General features: G+C 46.1%; 3 protein-coding genes across 6 annotated transcripts in view; 2 read left to right on the top strand and 1 right to left on the bottom strand.

Moving 5' to 3' along the window:
* Window positions 1–111: 111 nt before the first annotated feature.
* Window positions 112–3300, top strand: CPTP (ceramide-1-phosphate transfer protein). The gene is made up of 2 exons (XM_063176834.1): window positions 112–244; window positions 748–3300. The coding sequence occupies exons 1-2, from the start codon at window positions 120–122 to the stop codon at window positions 1244–1246; spliced, it is 624 nt and encodes a 207-aa protein (XP_063032904.1). The 5' UTR covers window positions 112–119; the 3' UTR covers window positions 1247–3300.
* A 1976-nt stretch (window positions 3301–5276) lies between these two features.
* TAS1R3 (taste 1 receptor member 3) lies at window positions 5277–10922 on the top strand. The gene is made up of 5 exons (XM_063176829.1): window positions 5277–5692; window positions 6245–7024; window positions 7664–7867; window positions 8057–8177; window positions 9026–10922. Exons 1-5 carry the CDS (start codon window positions 5339–5341, stop codon window positions 9949–9951), a joined length of 2385 nt encoding a protein of 794 aa, XP_063032899.1. The 5' UTR covers window positions 5277–5338; the 3' UTR covers window positions 9952–10922.
* Window positions 10923–11938: 1016 nt separating this feature from the next.
* Window positions 11939–17118, bottom strand: part of DVL1 (dishevelled segment polarity protein 1) — a 48281-nt gene continuing 43101 nt past the window's right edge. For 3 of the 4 annotated variants that reach the window (XM_063176830.1, XM_063176831.1, XM_063176832.1), the window contains one exon: window positions 11939–16299. In XM_063176830.1, coding sequence (XP_063032900.1) covers window positions 15920–16299 — 380 coding nt within the window. In that variant the 3' untranslated portion in view covers window positions 11939–15919. The remainder of the gene's footprint in view (window positions 16300–17118) is intronic. The other variant, XM_063176833.1, reaches the window with a different exon arrangement.

The raw sequence follows: 17118 nt of genomic DNA, 5'->3' as shown, positions 1-17118 counted from the left end.
TGGCCCGCGGGGCGCGGCGGGTGACGGACGCGGCGCTGATTGGCCGAGAGGGCGGTGAGGCATACGGAAGGAGGAGGAGGAAGTGGAGGGGGAGGCGGCGGCGGTGGCGCCGCGGCGCGATGGCGGCGGCGGCCGCGGGCCCGTTCAGCCTCAGGGAGGTCCTGGACGCCTTCCGCAGGTGCGTGACGGAGCAGCGAGAGGTGCTGCTGGAGCCCTACCTGAGCGGCTGGCGGGGGCTCATCCGGTGAGTGCCCGGCAGCGAGCGGGGGGGCTGCGGGCAGAAGGATGCAGTGACTGATCAGGGAGCGACGGCTTCACACTGAAGTGGGTTTGGGGTTCTCTTTTCACTCCTCAGATACGTTCTGTCTTCTCTTTTCACCCCTGATGGAGCTTTTGCTTTCTCTTTTCACCCTTCAGATGCTTTTTGCTATCTCTTTCCACCCCTCAGGCAATTCTTTGGGCTCTCTTTTTCCCCCTCAGTTACTTTCTGGCTTCTCTTTCCCCCCCTCAGATGCTTTTTGGCTTTGCTTTGCCACCCTCAGATGCTTTTTGCCTTCTCTTTTCACCCCTGAGATGTTTTGGGGTCGTCTTTTCACCCCTGAGGTGTTTTTTTGGCGGGGGGTCGGCAGTGTTCTCTTTTCCCCCCGAGGTGGCTTTGGGGTTGGTTTTTTTCACCCCTCAGGCATTTTTTCCGCTTCTCTCCCCACCCCTCGCCCACCTAACCCACCACTCCCCTCTCCCCCTCAGCTTCCTGCAGAGCCTGGGCGCCGTCTTCTCCTTCATCTCCAAGGACGCCGTGGCCAAGGTGGCTCTGCTGGAAGGTCACCAGCAGCAGCACGGCTTCGTGTCGCTGCAGTCGCTGGTGCAGCACGAGCTGGCGGCGGGGCTGGCGGCGCTGCGGGCCCGCTCGGACTCGGGCTGCCGCACGGTGCTGCGGCTGCACCGCGCCCTGCGCTGGCTGCAGCTCTTCCTGGAGGGGCTGCGCTCGGGGGAGCCGCGCACCTCCGTGCTCTGCACCGACGCCTACAACGCCTCGCTGGCCCAGCACCACCCCTGGGTTGTCCGCAAGGCGGCCACCGTGGCTTTCTGCACGCTGCCCTCCCGGGATGCCTTCCTGGAGATCATGAACGTGGGCTCGCAAGAGGAGGCCGTGGCCATGCTGGGAGAAGCCATCCCCTACATCGGAGATGTCTACAGCATCACCCAGGAGCTCTTCACTCAGCACAAGCTGCTCGACCTGCCCTGATGGCTGAAAATGACATTTTTGCACAAGCAACACACTCTGTCCGTGGTTATTTCCACTTTTTCTTTCCGGCCCGGAGGTGGAAAGTTGGCCAAACTATCCCACGGTATAAACGTGGACCTTTAATTTTTTCACATTTCTCAGTTCTTACCTTACATCTCTAAAGTTAGGAAAAAATTCCACATTTAGGATGAGCTGCTAAGGGATTTATTTTTTTAATTCCCACCTTACAGCAATCTCCCAGGCGCTCTTCGCTCAGCACAAGCTGCTTAACCTGCCCTGATGGCTGAAAATGACATTTTTGCACAAGCAACACATTCTGTCCGTGGTTATTTCCCTTTTTTCATTCCAGCCTGGAGCTGAGGATTTGACAAAATTATTCCATATTATAAATGTTGACCGGTTATTTTTTTACAGCTGTCAGTTCTATTCTTACATCTCTAAAGTTAGAAAACAATTCCACATTAGGTTGAGCTGCTAAGGGATTGATTCTTTTCTATTCCTAGCATACAGCATCACCCAGGAACTATTTGTGTAGCTGCCCTGACGGTGGTGCTGGGGTGAAAATGACATTTTTGCACTAGCAAGACATTCTGTCCATGGTTATTTCCACTTTTTCTTTCCAGCCTGGAGCTGAGGAGTTGGCAAAATGATTCCGTATTGTAAACATGGACCGGTTATTTTTTACATCTGTCAGTTCTATTCTTACATCTCTAAAGTTAGGAAAAAAATCCACATTAGGTTGAGCTGCTAAGGGATTGATTTTTTTATATTCCCACCTTACAGCATCACCCAGGAGCTCTTTGCTCAGCACAAGCTGCTCTATCTGCCCTGATGGCTGAAAATGACATTTATGCACAAGCAACACACTGTCCGTGGTTATTTCCACTTTTCTTTCCAGCCTAGAGCTGAGGAATTGGCAAAACAAGTCCATATTATAAATGTGGACCAGTCCTTTTCTTACATCTGTACAGTTAGAAAAAAAATTCCATATTAGGTTGAGGTGCTAAGGGATTTTTTTTTTATTCCCACACCTTACAGCATGAGCCAGGAGCTCTTTCTGCAGCACAGGCTGCTCGACCCATCCTGCCAGGATGAGCCCAGAGTGAAAATAACATTTTTGCACATTTATTATTTGGTTATTTCCACTTTTTCTTTCCAGCCTGGAGCTGAGGAGTTGGCCAAGTTATGCCACTTCATAAACATGGAATAGGCTTTTTTTACACCTTTTTTTACATCTCTACAATTAGAAAAAAAATCCACATTAGGAGGAGCTGTGCAGAGTTAGAAAAATAATTCCACATTAGGATGAGCTGCTAAGGGATTGAAGTTTTAAATTTTTTTATTCCTGGCAAAGCTGGAAACGGTTTTTCTTTTCAAGCCCAAGCGCAGCGGCTTGTGTGCATTTACAGCAATATTTGTGGCCTTGTGTGGCAGCACAAATTGGAGCTGTGGTGTCTGAGCTCATTCCCACACTTTGGTTTGTACAAAAATCCCACCTGGAGGATTTCATGCTGAGCAATGCCCTGGGGAAATGCCCTTTCCCTGCCACTGTGGGAGCTGAAGGAAATGGGGGTGGAAGGAGGAGAAAATTGTTCCACCCAGCAGCACCTTCCCCTGTGCCCCTTCCCTGTTCAATCCATGATTTTGCACTTGGGATGTGCAGCAAATTGTAATTTCTGCTGCACAATCCCCTCTGTCCAGCCCAGCCTGGAGCTGTTTGCTTCTGAGTTGTGTTCTTGTGTGTTTATTTTTAATTTTTATCAATGTGTTCAATGCCTACAAAAAGGATTTTTCTGCCTCCCTGGGGCAGAAAATCCACACTTGTACTGTAAATCACTGCTTTGGGAGCCTCTGCCAAACCCCTGGAGGAGCCAGAGGGTCTCAGGTGGGACTTTCTGAGCGTTGGGAGCTGGAGAAGCCCTGCAGGGTTATTGCAGGGATCAATCCTGCAGCTGATTGCCTCTTTCTGCCCTAATGTACCACTGAAAAATTCAGGAAATCACAATTACCTCATGGAGACTGGACTCACTGCACATTAAATGATGTGAATAATATGGTTTTTGAGGAGTGTCCTTTGTGGGATCACACTCTGGAGGTCCAACACCATTTACAGAAAACCTACTCAGATTTTATTTCCCTGGAAAAATCTGTTTCATTTCCCTGGAGATCAGGCCAACTGATATTTCACCAGTGCAGTGAATTAAATACCTTCAAGTAAATCAAATAATGTGTGTCAAGGGAAAAAAAAATGGGTTTAAATCTCTAGAAATGATGGTGTGACCACAAGAAAAAATTTTTTCTCCCTTGTCACACTCGTAATTATTTAAGAGATAAATATTAATATTTATAATTACCATTGCTAATATTGAAGATGAACTTGCCCAAAATTCAGAATTGTGTTTAGAACTTAAGTTTTATAATTAAACTGACACTTAAATAGTCCAGGAAAGGGAAACGATGCCTAAAAAAATGTCAGTATGAACATACCTGGAAAAAACAGCTGCAGCTGGTGCATTCCTGTATTTAGGTCTCTAAATCTGCTTTTCTTCCTGCAAGGAAAATATTCCAGCCTTGGAGCAGCACTGGCAGCAAAAGCAGTTTTCTGATCTAGAAAATGCAGGAAATTGAACTTTTCATTCAGAGCTGTCCTAAAATCCAACAATAAAATACAGTAGTAAAACCTAAATTACCATGCTATGAACTCAGATTTAAGTTTTTAAACTGAAATTAATATTCTAGTTCAGTGTGAGGGAAAGAACAATAGATCAGCCAGTAACAACTTCCTAAAATAATATCAGTACAGCTGAGGGACAGCAAGGCTGTGACCCAGGAATGGCCTCTCCAGGCAAATTCCTACCCTCAGGAAGATTTGGTTATTTCCATGATGAGGTGTATTTAAAATTTAAATAATTAAAATATAATTTAAATTTTTTAATGGAATGTAATAAATAAATAAATAAAAATTACTGTTGTATAAATCATTTACCAGAATCAGAGCGGGGCACCTGAGTTTTGTCACCTCTGCCAGAGGAACCCAAATTTCCACAGCTGTGCTAATGAACTTGTAAATCGCTCTGAGGAAAAGCTACTCAGTAAAGGAAATCAGGATTTACACTCAAGTGCCCTCAGAGGGGATTTGATTATTGCCCACTGAGTAAAGGACATTTACTCACTGAGTAAAGGAAATCAGGATGAGGGCAGTGGTTTTTACTTGGAGTATATTTGATTATTGCCCACTAAAGTGAATTCAATTTATTTTGCCAAACAAATTCCTCCCAAGCTCTATTTAAAGAGACTTCCCAGGACCATCTGAGCCTGGATTTCCTAGATTTCCCCAAAATGCACGTGGTGGCTGGGCTGTGGCTGTGCCTGTGCCTGGGCTGTGCCTGGGCTGCCCCCCTGAGCCCCTGGTGTCTCTCAGCCCAGCTCAGGAGGCCGGGGGATTTTGTCCTGGGGGGTTTGTTCCCCTTTGGGAAGGACACCCTGAACCTGGCAGCTCGCTCTGAGCCCACCCTGCTGCTCTGTGACAGGTAAGGGCTGGGATATGGGGGAAAAGGGAAAATATGGGATGGGATAGAGGAGAATTGGAGCACTGGGACATCAACAGGTCCCAAAATGGAAATGGGTTTGTGGTTTTTTGGTGCTGACAAGCTTTGGTCTCACCTTGATAAAAGGTTATAGCGGCACTGGTTTCCTTAGGGTTTGAAGCAAACACCCAAGGTTGTAAATAAATCAGTTAAACTGAATAAAACAGTTACATTGTAAATGAATCTGTTAAATTGAAGCAAACACATCCTAAATGAATCAAACACTTAAACTGTAAATGAATCAGTTAAATTGAATCAAACTGTTAAATTGTAAAATAATCAAACACCTAAATATATAAATAAATGTAGAAATATAGGTATAAAAATAAGTTATGTTAATAAAAGTACATAAAAATATAAACATGAAAAATGGATAAAAATAAGTTATTCTAATAAAATAATTCTATAAAAATATCTATAAAATCCATTATGCTAATAATTTTAAAATATCTATAAAAATCAGTTATGCTAATAAAATATCTAATGAAAAATTAGCTTTTCCTACATGAAGCAGCCCAGTGCCAGCTGCAGCACAGGTCCTGTCCCTGCTGTCCCCAGGTTATTCACGGACGGGCTGATCTGGGCTCTGGCCATGAGGTTTGCCATCGAGCAGATCAACAACAGCAGCTGGCTGCTGCCAGGGGTCACCCTGGGCTATGACATGTGTGACACCTGCTTTGAGCCCCTGGTGGCCCTTCAGCCCAGCCTCCTCTTCCTCACCCGCAATGGCACCAGGTCCATCGGGGTCCTGTGTGACTACAGCGAGTACCAGCCCCGCGTGATCGCCGTCATCGGGCCCCACAAATCCGACCTGTGCCTGCTCACCGCCAAGCTCTTCAGCTCCTTCCTCATCCCACAGGTAAAACGTCTCTGCAGGAGCAGGATTCTCCCTTGTAGGTAATGAAACAAACTCCAGAAGTGACGTTTTGTGTGAATGTCTAACCCTCTAAACACTCCTCGTAATTTCCTTTTCTTATCAAATTTCTTCTAGTAATTTAATAAGTTTTAATATAAATTTCTTATAGTAATTTCTAAAGTTTTAATATAAATTTTTATAGTAATTTCTTAACTATTAAAATAAATTTCTTATAGAAACTTATTAACTATTAATACAAATTTCTTATAGGAGTTTCTCAGGTTTTAATATAAATTTCTTATAGAAATTTGTGTTTTAATATAAATTTCTTCCAGTAATTTCTCAAGTATTAATATAAATTTCTTAGGGAAATTTCTTAAATAATAATTTAAATTTCTTATAGAAATTTCTCAAGTAAATTTCTTACTCAACAGCTCTGAGATGCATCCAAGAATCCCTTCCCAAGCTTTTTAAGAATTTTTCCATTCCATGCTGTATTTTTTATAAGGTTTTAATAAACTTTTGGAATTCTTCGTGAGGATCTTTTCCCCCTAGGTGAGCTACGGCGCCAGCAGCGAGACCCTGAGCAACACAGAGCTCTACCCGTCCTTCTACCGCACGGTGCCCAGCGACAAGAACCTGGTGGAGGCCGTGGTGCTGCTCCTCAACCACTTTGGCTGGAACTGGGTGGCCACGGTGGCCAGCGATGATGAGTATGGCCGGGGAGCCCAGGTGCTCTTCCTCAGCATGGCTGGCACCAACAGCATCTGCATCGCCTTTGAGGGGCTCATCCCCACCGAGCTGGCCGAGCCTGATGCCACCAAGCAGCTGGAGAACACAATTAAATTAATTAACAGCACCAAAGTCAACGTGATTGTGCTGTTTGCACACAGCGTGCCAGCCCAGGCCCTGCTGCAGCACAGCCTGGCCATGGGGCTGGGCAAGAAGGTCTGGCTGGGCAGCGAGGCCTGGCTGCTGTCGGACATCGCCACCTCTGTCCCCAACATCCAGAGTGTGGGGACAGTGCTGGGCTTTGTCATGAGGACGGGGACAGTGCCAGGCTTCCAGGAGTTTGTGGCTGAGCTGTTCAACTCTGTGGCTCAGGAGGAGTTCTGCCAGCGCTCTCGGGAGCTCAGCGGGCTGGAGGACACCGAGGTGTTGGACACGCACTGCCGGCAGTGCGGCAATGTCACCCTCGGGGACATCTGGCCCATGCTGGGGGTGACACCGGTGCAGCCCGTGCACGTGGCTGTGTACAGCGTGGCCCATGCACTGCACAGGGCTCTGGGATGCACCTCCAAAGGGTGTCCCAAAACACCTGTCAGGTCCTGGCAGGTGAGTGGCATCACTGACACAAAATCAGTGGAAGGCTGGTTTGCAGGATAGTCCCAAAACACCCATCAGGTCTTGGCAGGTGAGTGTCATCACTGACACAAAATCAGTGGAAGGCTGGTTTGCAGGATAGTCCCAAAACACCCATCAGGTCTTGGCAGGTGAGTGTCACCGTTGAGGCAGAAATGGCACAAATTCACTCCAAGGCTGGTTTGCAGGCTAGTCCCTTTCAAGTTTAATGTGAAAATCCTGTCTTTCATAGACAGATTTGACACATTCTACTTGATTGGAAAATTAAAAAGAACATCTTTCTCACAAACAGTCTTTGAGAAGAACAGACAAACAGAGCAGGAAAACAGCACCTGTAGGTTGTTTATGTAACAAGTTATCATTGTTTTTCTATAACTCCCTAAAAAGTCTCACAAATCCACTGTGAGAAAACAAAGTTTTCTCGCTTTCCGACCAGGCTGTTGCCCCACAGGTGAGGGCAGATCTGAGGGACAAACAGCCAATTTTTGTCACCTCACAGCCAGGTTGGCACAATCTTAGCCCACCTAAGGCACAGCTGATGTCAGCTGGCAGAACTGTCACTTCCAAACAAGAACTGGACCAAAATCCATTTTGATTTCATTTCCTCCCCAGCTGCTGCACTTCATGAACACCCTCCCTTTTGAGGTGAATGGGCAGAGCTTCAGGTTTGATCAATCCCACGGCACAAACACAGGCTACAAACTGATCCTCTGGGCCTGGAGGGAGGGCACAGTCACCTACCTGCCCGTGGGGGACTACGACCAGTCCCTGTATGTCCGGACATCCCAGATCCAGTTCCACACCCCAGACAAGAAGGTAAAAATGGCAGATTCCTTCCTTCTGTTCAGTTCCTTCCATCAGTTCCTTCTGATCAGTTACTTCCATCAATTCCTTCTGATCAGTTCCTTCTGATTAGCTCCTTCCATCAATTCCTTCTGATCAGTTCCTTCCGATTCCTTGGAGATTTGTTCATCCTGGCTGATGTTCACTCCTGCCCTTTGCCAGGAGCCCACATCCGAGTGCTTCAGGCGCTGCCAACCAGGGCAATTCAGAAGAACAAAAGGATTCAACCTCTGCTGCTATGACTGCACAGACTGCTCAGAAAACACCTTCTGGAGCAGCACAGGTGAGCTCTGGGCAATTGAAAGGCTTTAAGTGGATTATTCTGTCTCCAGGCTGAGGTGGGGATGAGCTGGGAGCTCTCCTCCCTGTCCTGCTCCTCACTGGGACCTGCCCCTGTTGGGCCCAGAGGGAAGGAAAATTAGGACATCTGTGTTTTATCTGCAGAGCTTGGAGAGAGGGCTAGGATGGAATTCTGGGGGCATGGGTAGAAGAGAGGCAGAGGATAAAATCCTGGGATTGCTGGGGGAAGGAAATAGTGGCAAGAAACACAAGGATCCTACAAGGGATGAGGGTGGAAAAGCAGAGGCTGAACTACCACAAACTCTGGACATCCAACACACCTTGGAGGGAGGGGAAACACCACCCAAACCACCACCAGATCCCTGTGTAATCCTCCCCCAGGGGTGGCAGGTCCCTATTGGAATATTTACCAATATATCTGGATGGGACGTGCCTGAGCTTGTCTCACCCTTGGTGCTGAACCAAACAGCAGCAACTGTGGGGTTTCACCCCAGACACTTTTGGCTGGCTGGATGTGTGGTGTTTCACCCCAGAGACACTTTTGGTCAGCTGGATGTGTGGTGTGTCACCCCAGAGACACTTTTGGCTAACTGGAGACACTTTTCACCCCAAAAACACTTTTGGACGGCTGAATGTGTGGTGTTTCACTGGGTGTGTGGTTGTTTCACCCCAAAGACACTTATGACTGGCTGGAGACACTTCTTTTTTCACCCCAAACGCCACGTCTGTGGTGATACCCATGAGGGCATCTTCAGGGGAAGGGCCTGAGTTCTGGGGGGATTGAAATCCCACCTCAACAGGTCTCCAACGCTGATCAGTCTCTCTTTGCAGACAGCACCAGCTGCTCCCCGTGCCCACAGCACCAGTGGGCTCCCACCCGCAGCACGCGCTGCCACAACCGCACCGAGCGGTTCCTGTCCTGGGATGAACCCCTGGCCGTGGCGCTGCTAACCCTGGTGGCCCTCACTGCAGCCCTGAGCTGTGGGGCAGCCCTGCTGTTCCTGCAGCACCTGCAGAGCCCCCTGGTGCAGCTGGCAGGAGGTGCCAGGAGCCTCCTGGCCCTGCTCTGGCTGCTGCTGCAGAGCCTCAGCTGCTGCCTGCACGTGGGCAGGCCCAGCGCGGCGCTGTGCCTGCTGCAGCAGCTCTGCTACGCCCTGTGCCTCAATGGCTGCTTCTCCTCCCTGCTGCCCAAGGCCCTGGAGATCACCCTGGTGACAGAATTCCCCCGCTGTGCCCCCAGGCTGCTGCGCTGGGTGACCCACGGCAGGGCCTGGCTGGTGGTGGCCGTGTCCATCCTCACCCAGGTGTTGCTCTGCTGGTGCCACCTCCACCTGGGCCCTGATTACCTGGTGGCTGACTATGAATCCCTGCCCAGGGAGGTGCTGCTCGTGTGTGGCACCCAGTCCTGGGCTGCTTTTGCCCTCCTGCATGGCTACAACAGCTGCCTAGCCTTTGTCTGCTTCCTGTGCACCTTCATGGTGCAGACCCCAGGCAGGAGGTACAACGTGGCCAGGGGCATCACCTTTGCCAGCTTCATCTATTTCATCATCTGGATTTTCTTTCTGGTGATTTTTGCCACGCTGAGGACGGTGCTCAGGGCTGTCACCCAGATCTGCACCATCCTGGCCACCACCCTGGGCATTTTGGCCAGTTACTTTGTGCCCAAGTGCTACATCTTGGTGTTCAGGCCTGATCTGAACACGAGGGATTATTTCCAGAACCTCTCTGATGAGCAGCCAGAGGAGGACAGACAATAAACCACTCCTTGTGTCACCTGCTCCTCACAAAACCTGGATTTTAAGGAGAAAATCCTGTTGATTTTAAGGAGAAAATCCTGTTTATGAGCACTCTGTAGTCCCAGGAACAATCACATCTGAATTAGAGTTGTGAAGCACAGGGCTCACAAGTCCATCCTCTCCATCCTCTCTGCAAACACATTTCAGCCCCAAAAGGGAGCAAAATTAGGTTCAGTTAATGGAAGAACCTCCAGAAATGGTATTTTACACCCATTTCTCAAGTCTGTCAGTGTGAGTCACCAACAGCACTTCCCTCTAAACACTTCTGGTAATTTCCCTTTCTTATTAATTAACAGCTCCTGAGATGGATCCAGGAATCCTTCCCCAAGTGTTGTCAGAATAATACAATAATTCTAATATATCAAATGCACCCAATAAAAGAGGAGTAAAAAGAACATTCTGGCAGGTACCAGCCTTTCCCAAACCTTGTAAGAATTATACAATAATTCTGATATATCAAATATATCCAATAAAACAGGAGTAAAAAGAACATTCTGGCTGGTGTCAGCCTTTCCCTAGCCTTGTCAGAATTGTCAAATAAACCAAATAAAAGAGGTGTAAAAAGAACATTCTGGCAGGTGCCAGCAGTGCTGTGTGGGACACAGAGGGGGCATTTCCCATTCAAATCCCAGCTCAGTCCATTTGTGTTCCATGAAAATCAGGGACAGGCACATGTAAATGAGCTCTGTGCAAATCTCACCCTCCAAAGGCACAGCAGGAGCTTCCTCCCTCCCCAAAACCAGGCAAAATTCACCCAAAACTTCACATTTTTGCCAGGCAGTATCCAGTCAATACCCAGTCACATCACCAAGGTTTTTCTTTTCCCCACTCATGTTGACAAGGAATTATTCTGCTCTTTTATTCCTAAAAAGTTTTTCCATTTCTGCTTTTTTATTCCCTAGATTAAAATTTTTCTATCTCTCCACTGTGTGTTACTGGATTTTAAGCAGTCCAGCTCAGTTAAAGAATTTGTAAATTAATCTAAACCAGTGAATATTTTCATTCAAAAAAAAAAAAAAAAAAAAAAAAGAAAAAGAACACTTTTTAGTACACTGCAAAGTTATTTGTCCCCAATTTTTGTGATCACCTCCATCTAAAATTATTCCTCAGTGTGATTTAAAAAACCAAAACTCTGACCTGGAGCCTGGAGTTCTTGTTGCTGGAGCCTGCAGGAATTTTTCACAACACCTGAAATTCTCAGTATTCCTCCTCCAGGGCTGTGGTTCCATAGCAGAGAAACATTAAATAACTTTTGATCATCATTCCAGAAATAGGGAAAGGAAAAAAATCTGATTTAACTCCACCAGGCCCTGCAGGAAAAGGCTGTCCAAAATTCCATTTAAGATTCACTTAAATTCTGACCATTTAATGTTCACCTAAATTCTGACTATTTAATATTCACCTAAATTCTGATCATTTGATATGCACTTAAATTCTGAGCCTTTAATACTCACTTAAATTCTGACAATTTAATATTCACTTAAAATCCAACAATTTAATACTCACCTAAATTCTGATCATTTGATATGCACTTAAATTCTGACCATTTAATATTCAACTAAATTCTGACCATTTAATATTCATTTAAATTCTGATTATTTCATATCCTCCTCACTGGAAAATGCTGGGATTTATGGTATTTAAATGCTGTTTCACTCTCCCCTTGCTGTGTGATTTGTATCAGCTGGGAAGAAGGAATCTGCCTCACCAAGCTGTGCTTGTTCTTTTTATTTAAGCTGGAAGATTAGAATAATTGAGGCTGGAAAAATGTTCACACCTCAAGTGCAGCTGAGCCTCCAGGGTGTCCTAACAAACCCAAGGCTCAGCAGAATTTACAAAGGGTGTCCCAGTGATTCTTGATTCTGCTGGAGAGTCCAAAAATTGGTAACATTTAGGAAATAAATCACAATGAAATGCTGCAAAGAACTGACCACATACACTGTGGATGTCACATAAAATTAAAAGCTTTTTAGTGTTTAAAATAGCATTTACACATAAGCAGCTATATATTAACTATACAGACACTTGGGTTTTAATACAATATCTACAAAAAAGAATTCAATTATGCAACAGACATTTAACAGGAACAGTGCAGTCCATGCTAATAAGAGGTCACTCTTGGAGTAGAACCAGTTCTAGGATAGGTGATAGTCTGGGTTTTCATTATTTAAAATCATGTAACTTTGTTCCTCTACTGTACATAAAATTTTTTACATGTATTTCTAATCACTGATTAGAATTAATAATTTTCAGTCAATCTTATTACAATCCAGTTAAATGCAAAACAAAAACAAAAAATTAAAATAAAAACAAAAACAATTACATCAACCCATGAGCTGTCAAGTCTCAGGAGGGGAGAGACCAAAAATAAGAGAGAAAACAAGAATCGTAGCAAAATTCAACATCTGTGCATCATTGCTTGCCATCCAATAAAACCTTTGGATAAAGTTTCCAGGGCACTGATTCCTTGGAAAAGCAGATTCATTAACAGGAGGTAAAAGATACCAGCATGCTTTTAAGACTATTTGCCAAAAAAATTTACTCTTCAAGGCTTAAATACTGGGTGGGGACACCTCCTGTGCAGATGCTGCCTCTTGGGGGGGAGAAAACACCTCAAAGTTTTTCCTGCCCCTTTTCCAGGAGTCCCCAAATATCCCTGCTGCAGGGAGGGGTGAGCACTGAGCTCAGCTGCAGAATAAAAATACATTATTTGAAAAAATTATTGAAGAATTGCTTTAATCCAATTCTTTCGGGCTCCTGCTCTGAGGGTGCTCCCATGCCCTGCACAGCAAAGCTCTCCCTGGAGCCAAAATCCACCAAAATTCAGCAAAATTCACCTTCAGGCCCTGGTGGGTAAGAAATGCTGGAGCCCAAATCCATCAAAATTCACCAAAATTCACTTGCAGGCCCTGGTGGGTAAGAAATTTTGGCTCTGCAGCACTCCAGCCTCCAAATTTTCTTTTCCCTGGCACAATTCCCACTGTGGGCAGCTCCCCTGGCATGGCTGGCACGGGATCCTGCAGGGAATGCAGCAGGATAGGAAAGACACAAAGGATGGGATTTGGGAAATCTCATTTTTGTTCCCTTGAGGAAACAGATCTGGCAAAGATTCAGACCTGACTTTCAGCCCAGGATGGAGGGGGGGGGGGGGAAGATGCAGATTTTTGTGTCACTGTTCAGTATTGCACTGTTCAAGAGGATCCACCTCCTCCAGCCTGAATTTCCTCAGCAAAAAAAAAAATCCCACATCTGCTGGGGACTCCCAGCCTCGTCCCAGGGTGACCCACAAGCACACACATTTTTAAAAAAGCCATTTTTTCAACATAGCAGCAAAGACCAGCAAGACACAGAACAGTTTCTGCCAACAGCAAAACCACGAGACAAAAGCCAACCCCCAGCAGGTGTGGAAACTGCAACTCTTGGAAATTAAATATGTCAATTAAATATGGGTGAAAAGCTCAGCCCCCAGCTTTAATCTCTTTTTTTGGAAATATTAAAAGGAGATTTTTTTTTCCCTCCAGCCCTTTGAGTTTTGCCTTAAAACAGGGCCAGAGAAATAATAACTTATAAAATGCCAGAAAAAAAATCACAATTAATTTAGAAGTAGAACCACTAGTGATTGTCAGTAAAGTCACAGTCTGCTCAGCAGTGTCTCCTGGAGACAGAGCAGAATTCCATCACTCTTTTACCCTGATTTAAGTGTCAGTCTTTCAGAATAATTTACCAAGTCAGGTTTGCATGTGGGAGGAGGAGGGAAGGGACAGAAAAGTCCTGTTGTACAGTCAAGCTTTAGGCAGGGCCTCTTTTGGAGGAGCCACCCATGGGTGGTGATGAAAGCTCTGCTTTCAGAAGCCTTTTTTGGGGAGGTTTTTGCAAAGGAAATTAATTTAGAAGCCCAGAAATGGGCTGAGTGAGAGTTTCTCGAATTCCTGGCTCCCTGTGGAAAGGGAAATTGAGTCTCCCATTCCCACAAACATCTGGAGTCTCTGACAAAGGGAGGTGGGAAAAGGAAATAAGTGAAAAATCAGAATTAAAAGGACATTTTGAAGAGTCAGTTTTCAGGGTGAAAATTTTGAACATTTTGAAGGGTCAGGTTTTCATTTTCATAAATGAACTGTGTGTACAATAGATAAAGATTGTTTTAAGATGTTCTCTCCTCACATCCACCTTGGATATTTACCCAAAAAGCACAGAACAGACCAAAAAGCAGCTTCTTACCAGTGGAGAAAATGCTTATTTACATTAAAAACTGATTTTAAAGCACCTGCCCTAAATCCTGCCAGCAGCAGAATCTCACAAAAGAGAATTTAACTGAGGAATGGCCTCATGGTCAAATGCCAGAGTGGCTGCATTAAATGAGCCATATGACAGCATGGCTGTGCTCACCATGCCTCAAAAGAGCTTTTGAAACATCCCTGAAGCTGCCTGGATTTAATTTCTACAGCCTCAGAGCAGAAATAGCCAGAAAATAAATCTTGGGGATATTCAACAGCAGAGCTCCTCAGCAGGAGGAGGAGTCAGGGGTTTCTTTTAGAGAATTTGAAAAGGATTTCTTTGTGGGGAGCTGCAGAGTGAGTTTAACTCAGGGTCAGGGGTACGGATTTATTTTTGAGGAGCTCCAGGGTTAGTCTAACTTGCTGTCAGGGGTAAGGATTTATTTTTGGGAGCTCCAAGATGGGCCTAACTTGCTGTCAAGGGTGAAGGATTTCTTTTTGGGGAGCCCCAGGGTAGGTCTCACTCAGTTTCAGGGTAAGGATTTATTTTTGTACCATTTCTGATCTGTTCTCAGATACCCTCACACCTCTCTGCCCACTGTGCTTAGAAATGTTGCCAGGGGGATCAGACATCTCCAGATCTCTGTTTTAACAAAAAAGAGAAAGGTTGTGCTCAGAAAGGAAGGAGGGATCACAAAGAAGATGTCCCATGTCCCAGTGGGAGCCAGGATTTCCCTGCTGGAATGGGATAAACAGCCCCTTCAAAAGGGCAAAGCTGACAGAACCGCAGCAATGTTCCTATTTCTGTGGGAGTAACTCTTCCAATCTGCAAGCACGTGCACATCCAGAGGGAACAGCCACACCTGGCAGCAGAGATATGACTGAAATGCCCAGGAACCCAGTGGAGCAGGAAAATCCCTCTTGGGAAATAAGGAAATAACTGAAGGAAATAACTTTTTAAGTTCTGCACAAAGAACGCATACAGTAGCAAGACTCCAGCACTCCCTTGATAGAATATCTTTTAAAAAAAACCCTCAAAGAACCCAAGAAAGATTGATTTTTACTGCCTAGTCAGCAGAAAGTAGCCACAAGTTTGTTTTCCTCTAGAAATTGGTTGGATCCTGCTCCTTTCCAAGCACTTGTGGGTGCCATGTCTGCTTAGAGCTATGGATGCATCCAAGAACCAGCATTCCAAGGCAGTATCCCAGATACCAGCCAGCAGTCCTTTTTTGTTTTGTCCTTGCAAGAGAAAAAGCAGGGTAAAAAAAATAAAAATCAAAGTGCTCCTATGCATTGTCAGGAATTTAGAAGTTATGTGAAATAGCAGTCCTCCAATCAGCCCAGAAAGAGACACTAATTCCACTGAAGTAGGTGCCACAATGACCAAAGCTCATTAAGATGTGAACATACACCAGGCCATTCACAATCCAAAATGAGATGGGCAGGGGAGAAAAAACAAACAGAACAAAAAGATGCAGACGATTTAACAATCCCAGGAGATTTTGTTGCTCATTTTTTGTAGCTTGAGGGGGTGTTTGTATTATTTTCTTTTTTTTGTTCAGTTTTGTCGATTTTTTTTCTTTTCTGCGACACACTCGCGAACAGGAAGGTGTGACATGCAAGACAGCCAAGCCTCTTCCAACCGAGCATCCCAGAACCACCCCCCCCCCAAAAAAAAAAACCCAAAATGCAGAGTCTTTTGAAGGCACTTCCTCTCACATGATGTCCACGAAGAACTCGCAGGGGTTGCCCATGGCCTTCTGGAAGGACTGGCGGCTGGCGGTGAGCTCGGGCGGCACGGCGCTCAGCTCACGCACCGGGGGTGCTCCGGGGGGCCCGCTGCTGCCCAGCCCCTTGGAGCCCAGCTTGGGCAGGCTGTACAGGGGGGGCAGCCCTGGGGGACCATAGGAGTGGTGGCTCTGGTGGCTCCTGTCGCTGGCAGAGCGCTGGCTGAGCTGGCTGAGCGGGCGCTCGCGGCGCGCGCCCGGCTCCGACTCGCTGCCGCTGCCCCCGGACTTGCTGCGCTCCTTCTCCCTGCCCGCTGCTCTCCTGCTGGTCTCGCTGGTGCTCCGGTTGGAGCCGCTGCTTTTGCTCCCTAACAGCCCAAAAACAGGAGAGAAAAAGAGCCAGGATGAGCTGGGCTCTCTGCTGTGAGGCCCACGTGCTGGTGGTGGCTCAGCAATGGGGTAGTGCCATGCATGGGGACACACGGACACAGCTGCGAGCTTGCACAGGGAAAGCAGCAGCTGAATTCCAGCTCAAATCCAGTCCAGGAGAGGGAGGGAGCAGAAAAAAGCAGGAATTTGGGGTCTGACTCAAGCAAATGAGGTTTAATTCTAATTGCCTCTGCTTTATTTTGTACCTTTTCCAAAAGAAACCCCTCTGCCTACTCTGTCACCTTTCAATCACTCAGGCTTTAAATCGCTCCATCCTTTTAAAATTCTTTTTAAAACTACCTTTTTTGAAAGAAATCCCTTTGCCTACTCTGTTACCCTTCAACCCTTGAGGTTTTGTTGGCTTCAGTGAGGAAGTCATTTTAAAATTACCTTTTCCGAAAGAAGCCCTTTTGCCCTCTCAGTCACCCTTCAATCCCCAAGGCTTTTGACTTCAGTGGGGAGGTCCTTTTAAAATTAATTTTAAAATTACCTTTTCTGAAAGAAACCCCTTTGCCTTCTCTGTCACCCTTAAATACATGAAGTTTTGTTGGCTTCACTGGGGAGGTCCTTTTAAAATTCCTCACTAAAGCCTTGTGCTGGAGAATTGGAGAATCTCCTGCTTGGAGAATTCCCTAGGAAACAGTTCCTGAGCTGCTCTACCCCAAATCAGTAACACCAGGATATTGTTCCTAAGAGAGGCCACTAAATCACCTTGGAAAACCAAAGGATTGCCACCAAGTATCAGCTGAGTTGTTACT

The sequence above is a fragment of the Melospiza melodia genome, chromosome 26 (genome assembly GCF_035770615.1).
Source record: "Melospiza melodia melodia isolate bMelMel2 chromosome 26, bMelMel2.pri, whole genome shotgun sequence".
In the NCBI taxonomy this organism is placed as follows: Eukaryota; Metazoa; Chordata; class Aves; order Passeriformes; family Passerellidae; genus Melospiza; species Melospiza melodia.
This window is presented reverse-complemented; position numbering and strand designations above follow the sequence as displayed.

What these genes read in the sequence shown, in the direction of transcription:
- CPTP (XM_063176834.1), top strand. Translation starts at nt 120, where the DNA reads ATGGCGGCGGCGGCCGCGGGCCCGTTCAGCCTCAGGGAGGTCCTGGAC. An exon ending in GGCTGGCGGGGGCTCATCCG is followed by an intron (nt 245 to 747) that starts GTGAGTGCCCGG and finishes TCTCCCCCTCAG; the next exon opens with CTTCCTGCAGAGCCTGGGCG.
- TAS1R3 (XM_063176829.1), top strand. Translation starts at nt 5,339, where the DNA reads ATGAAGCAGCCCAGTGCCAGCTGCAGCACAGGTCCTGTCCCTGCTGTC. An exon ending in GCTCCTTCCTCATCCCACAG is followed by an intron (nt 5,693 to 6,244) that starts GTAAAACGTCTC and finishes TTTTCCCCCTAG; the next exon opens with GTGAGCTACGGCGCCAGCAG. An exon ending in TCCACACCCCAGACAAGAAG is followed by an intron (nt 7,868 to 8,056) that starts GTAAAAATGGCA and finishes GCCCTTTGCCAG; the next exon opens with GAGCCCACATCCGAGTGCTT.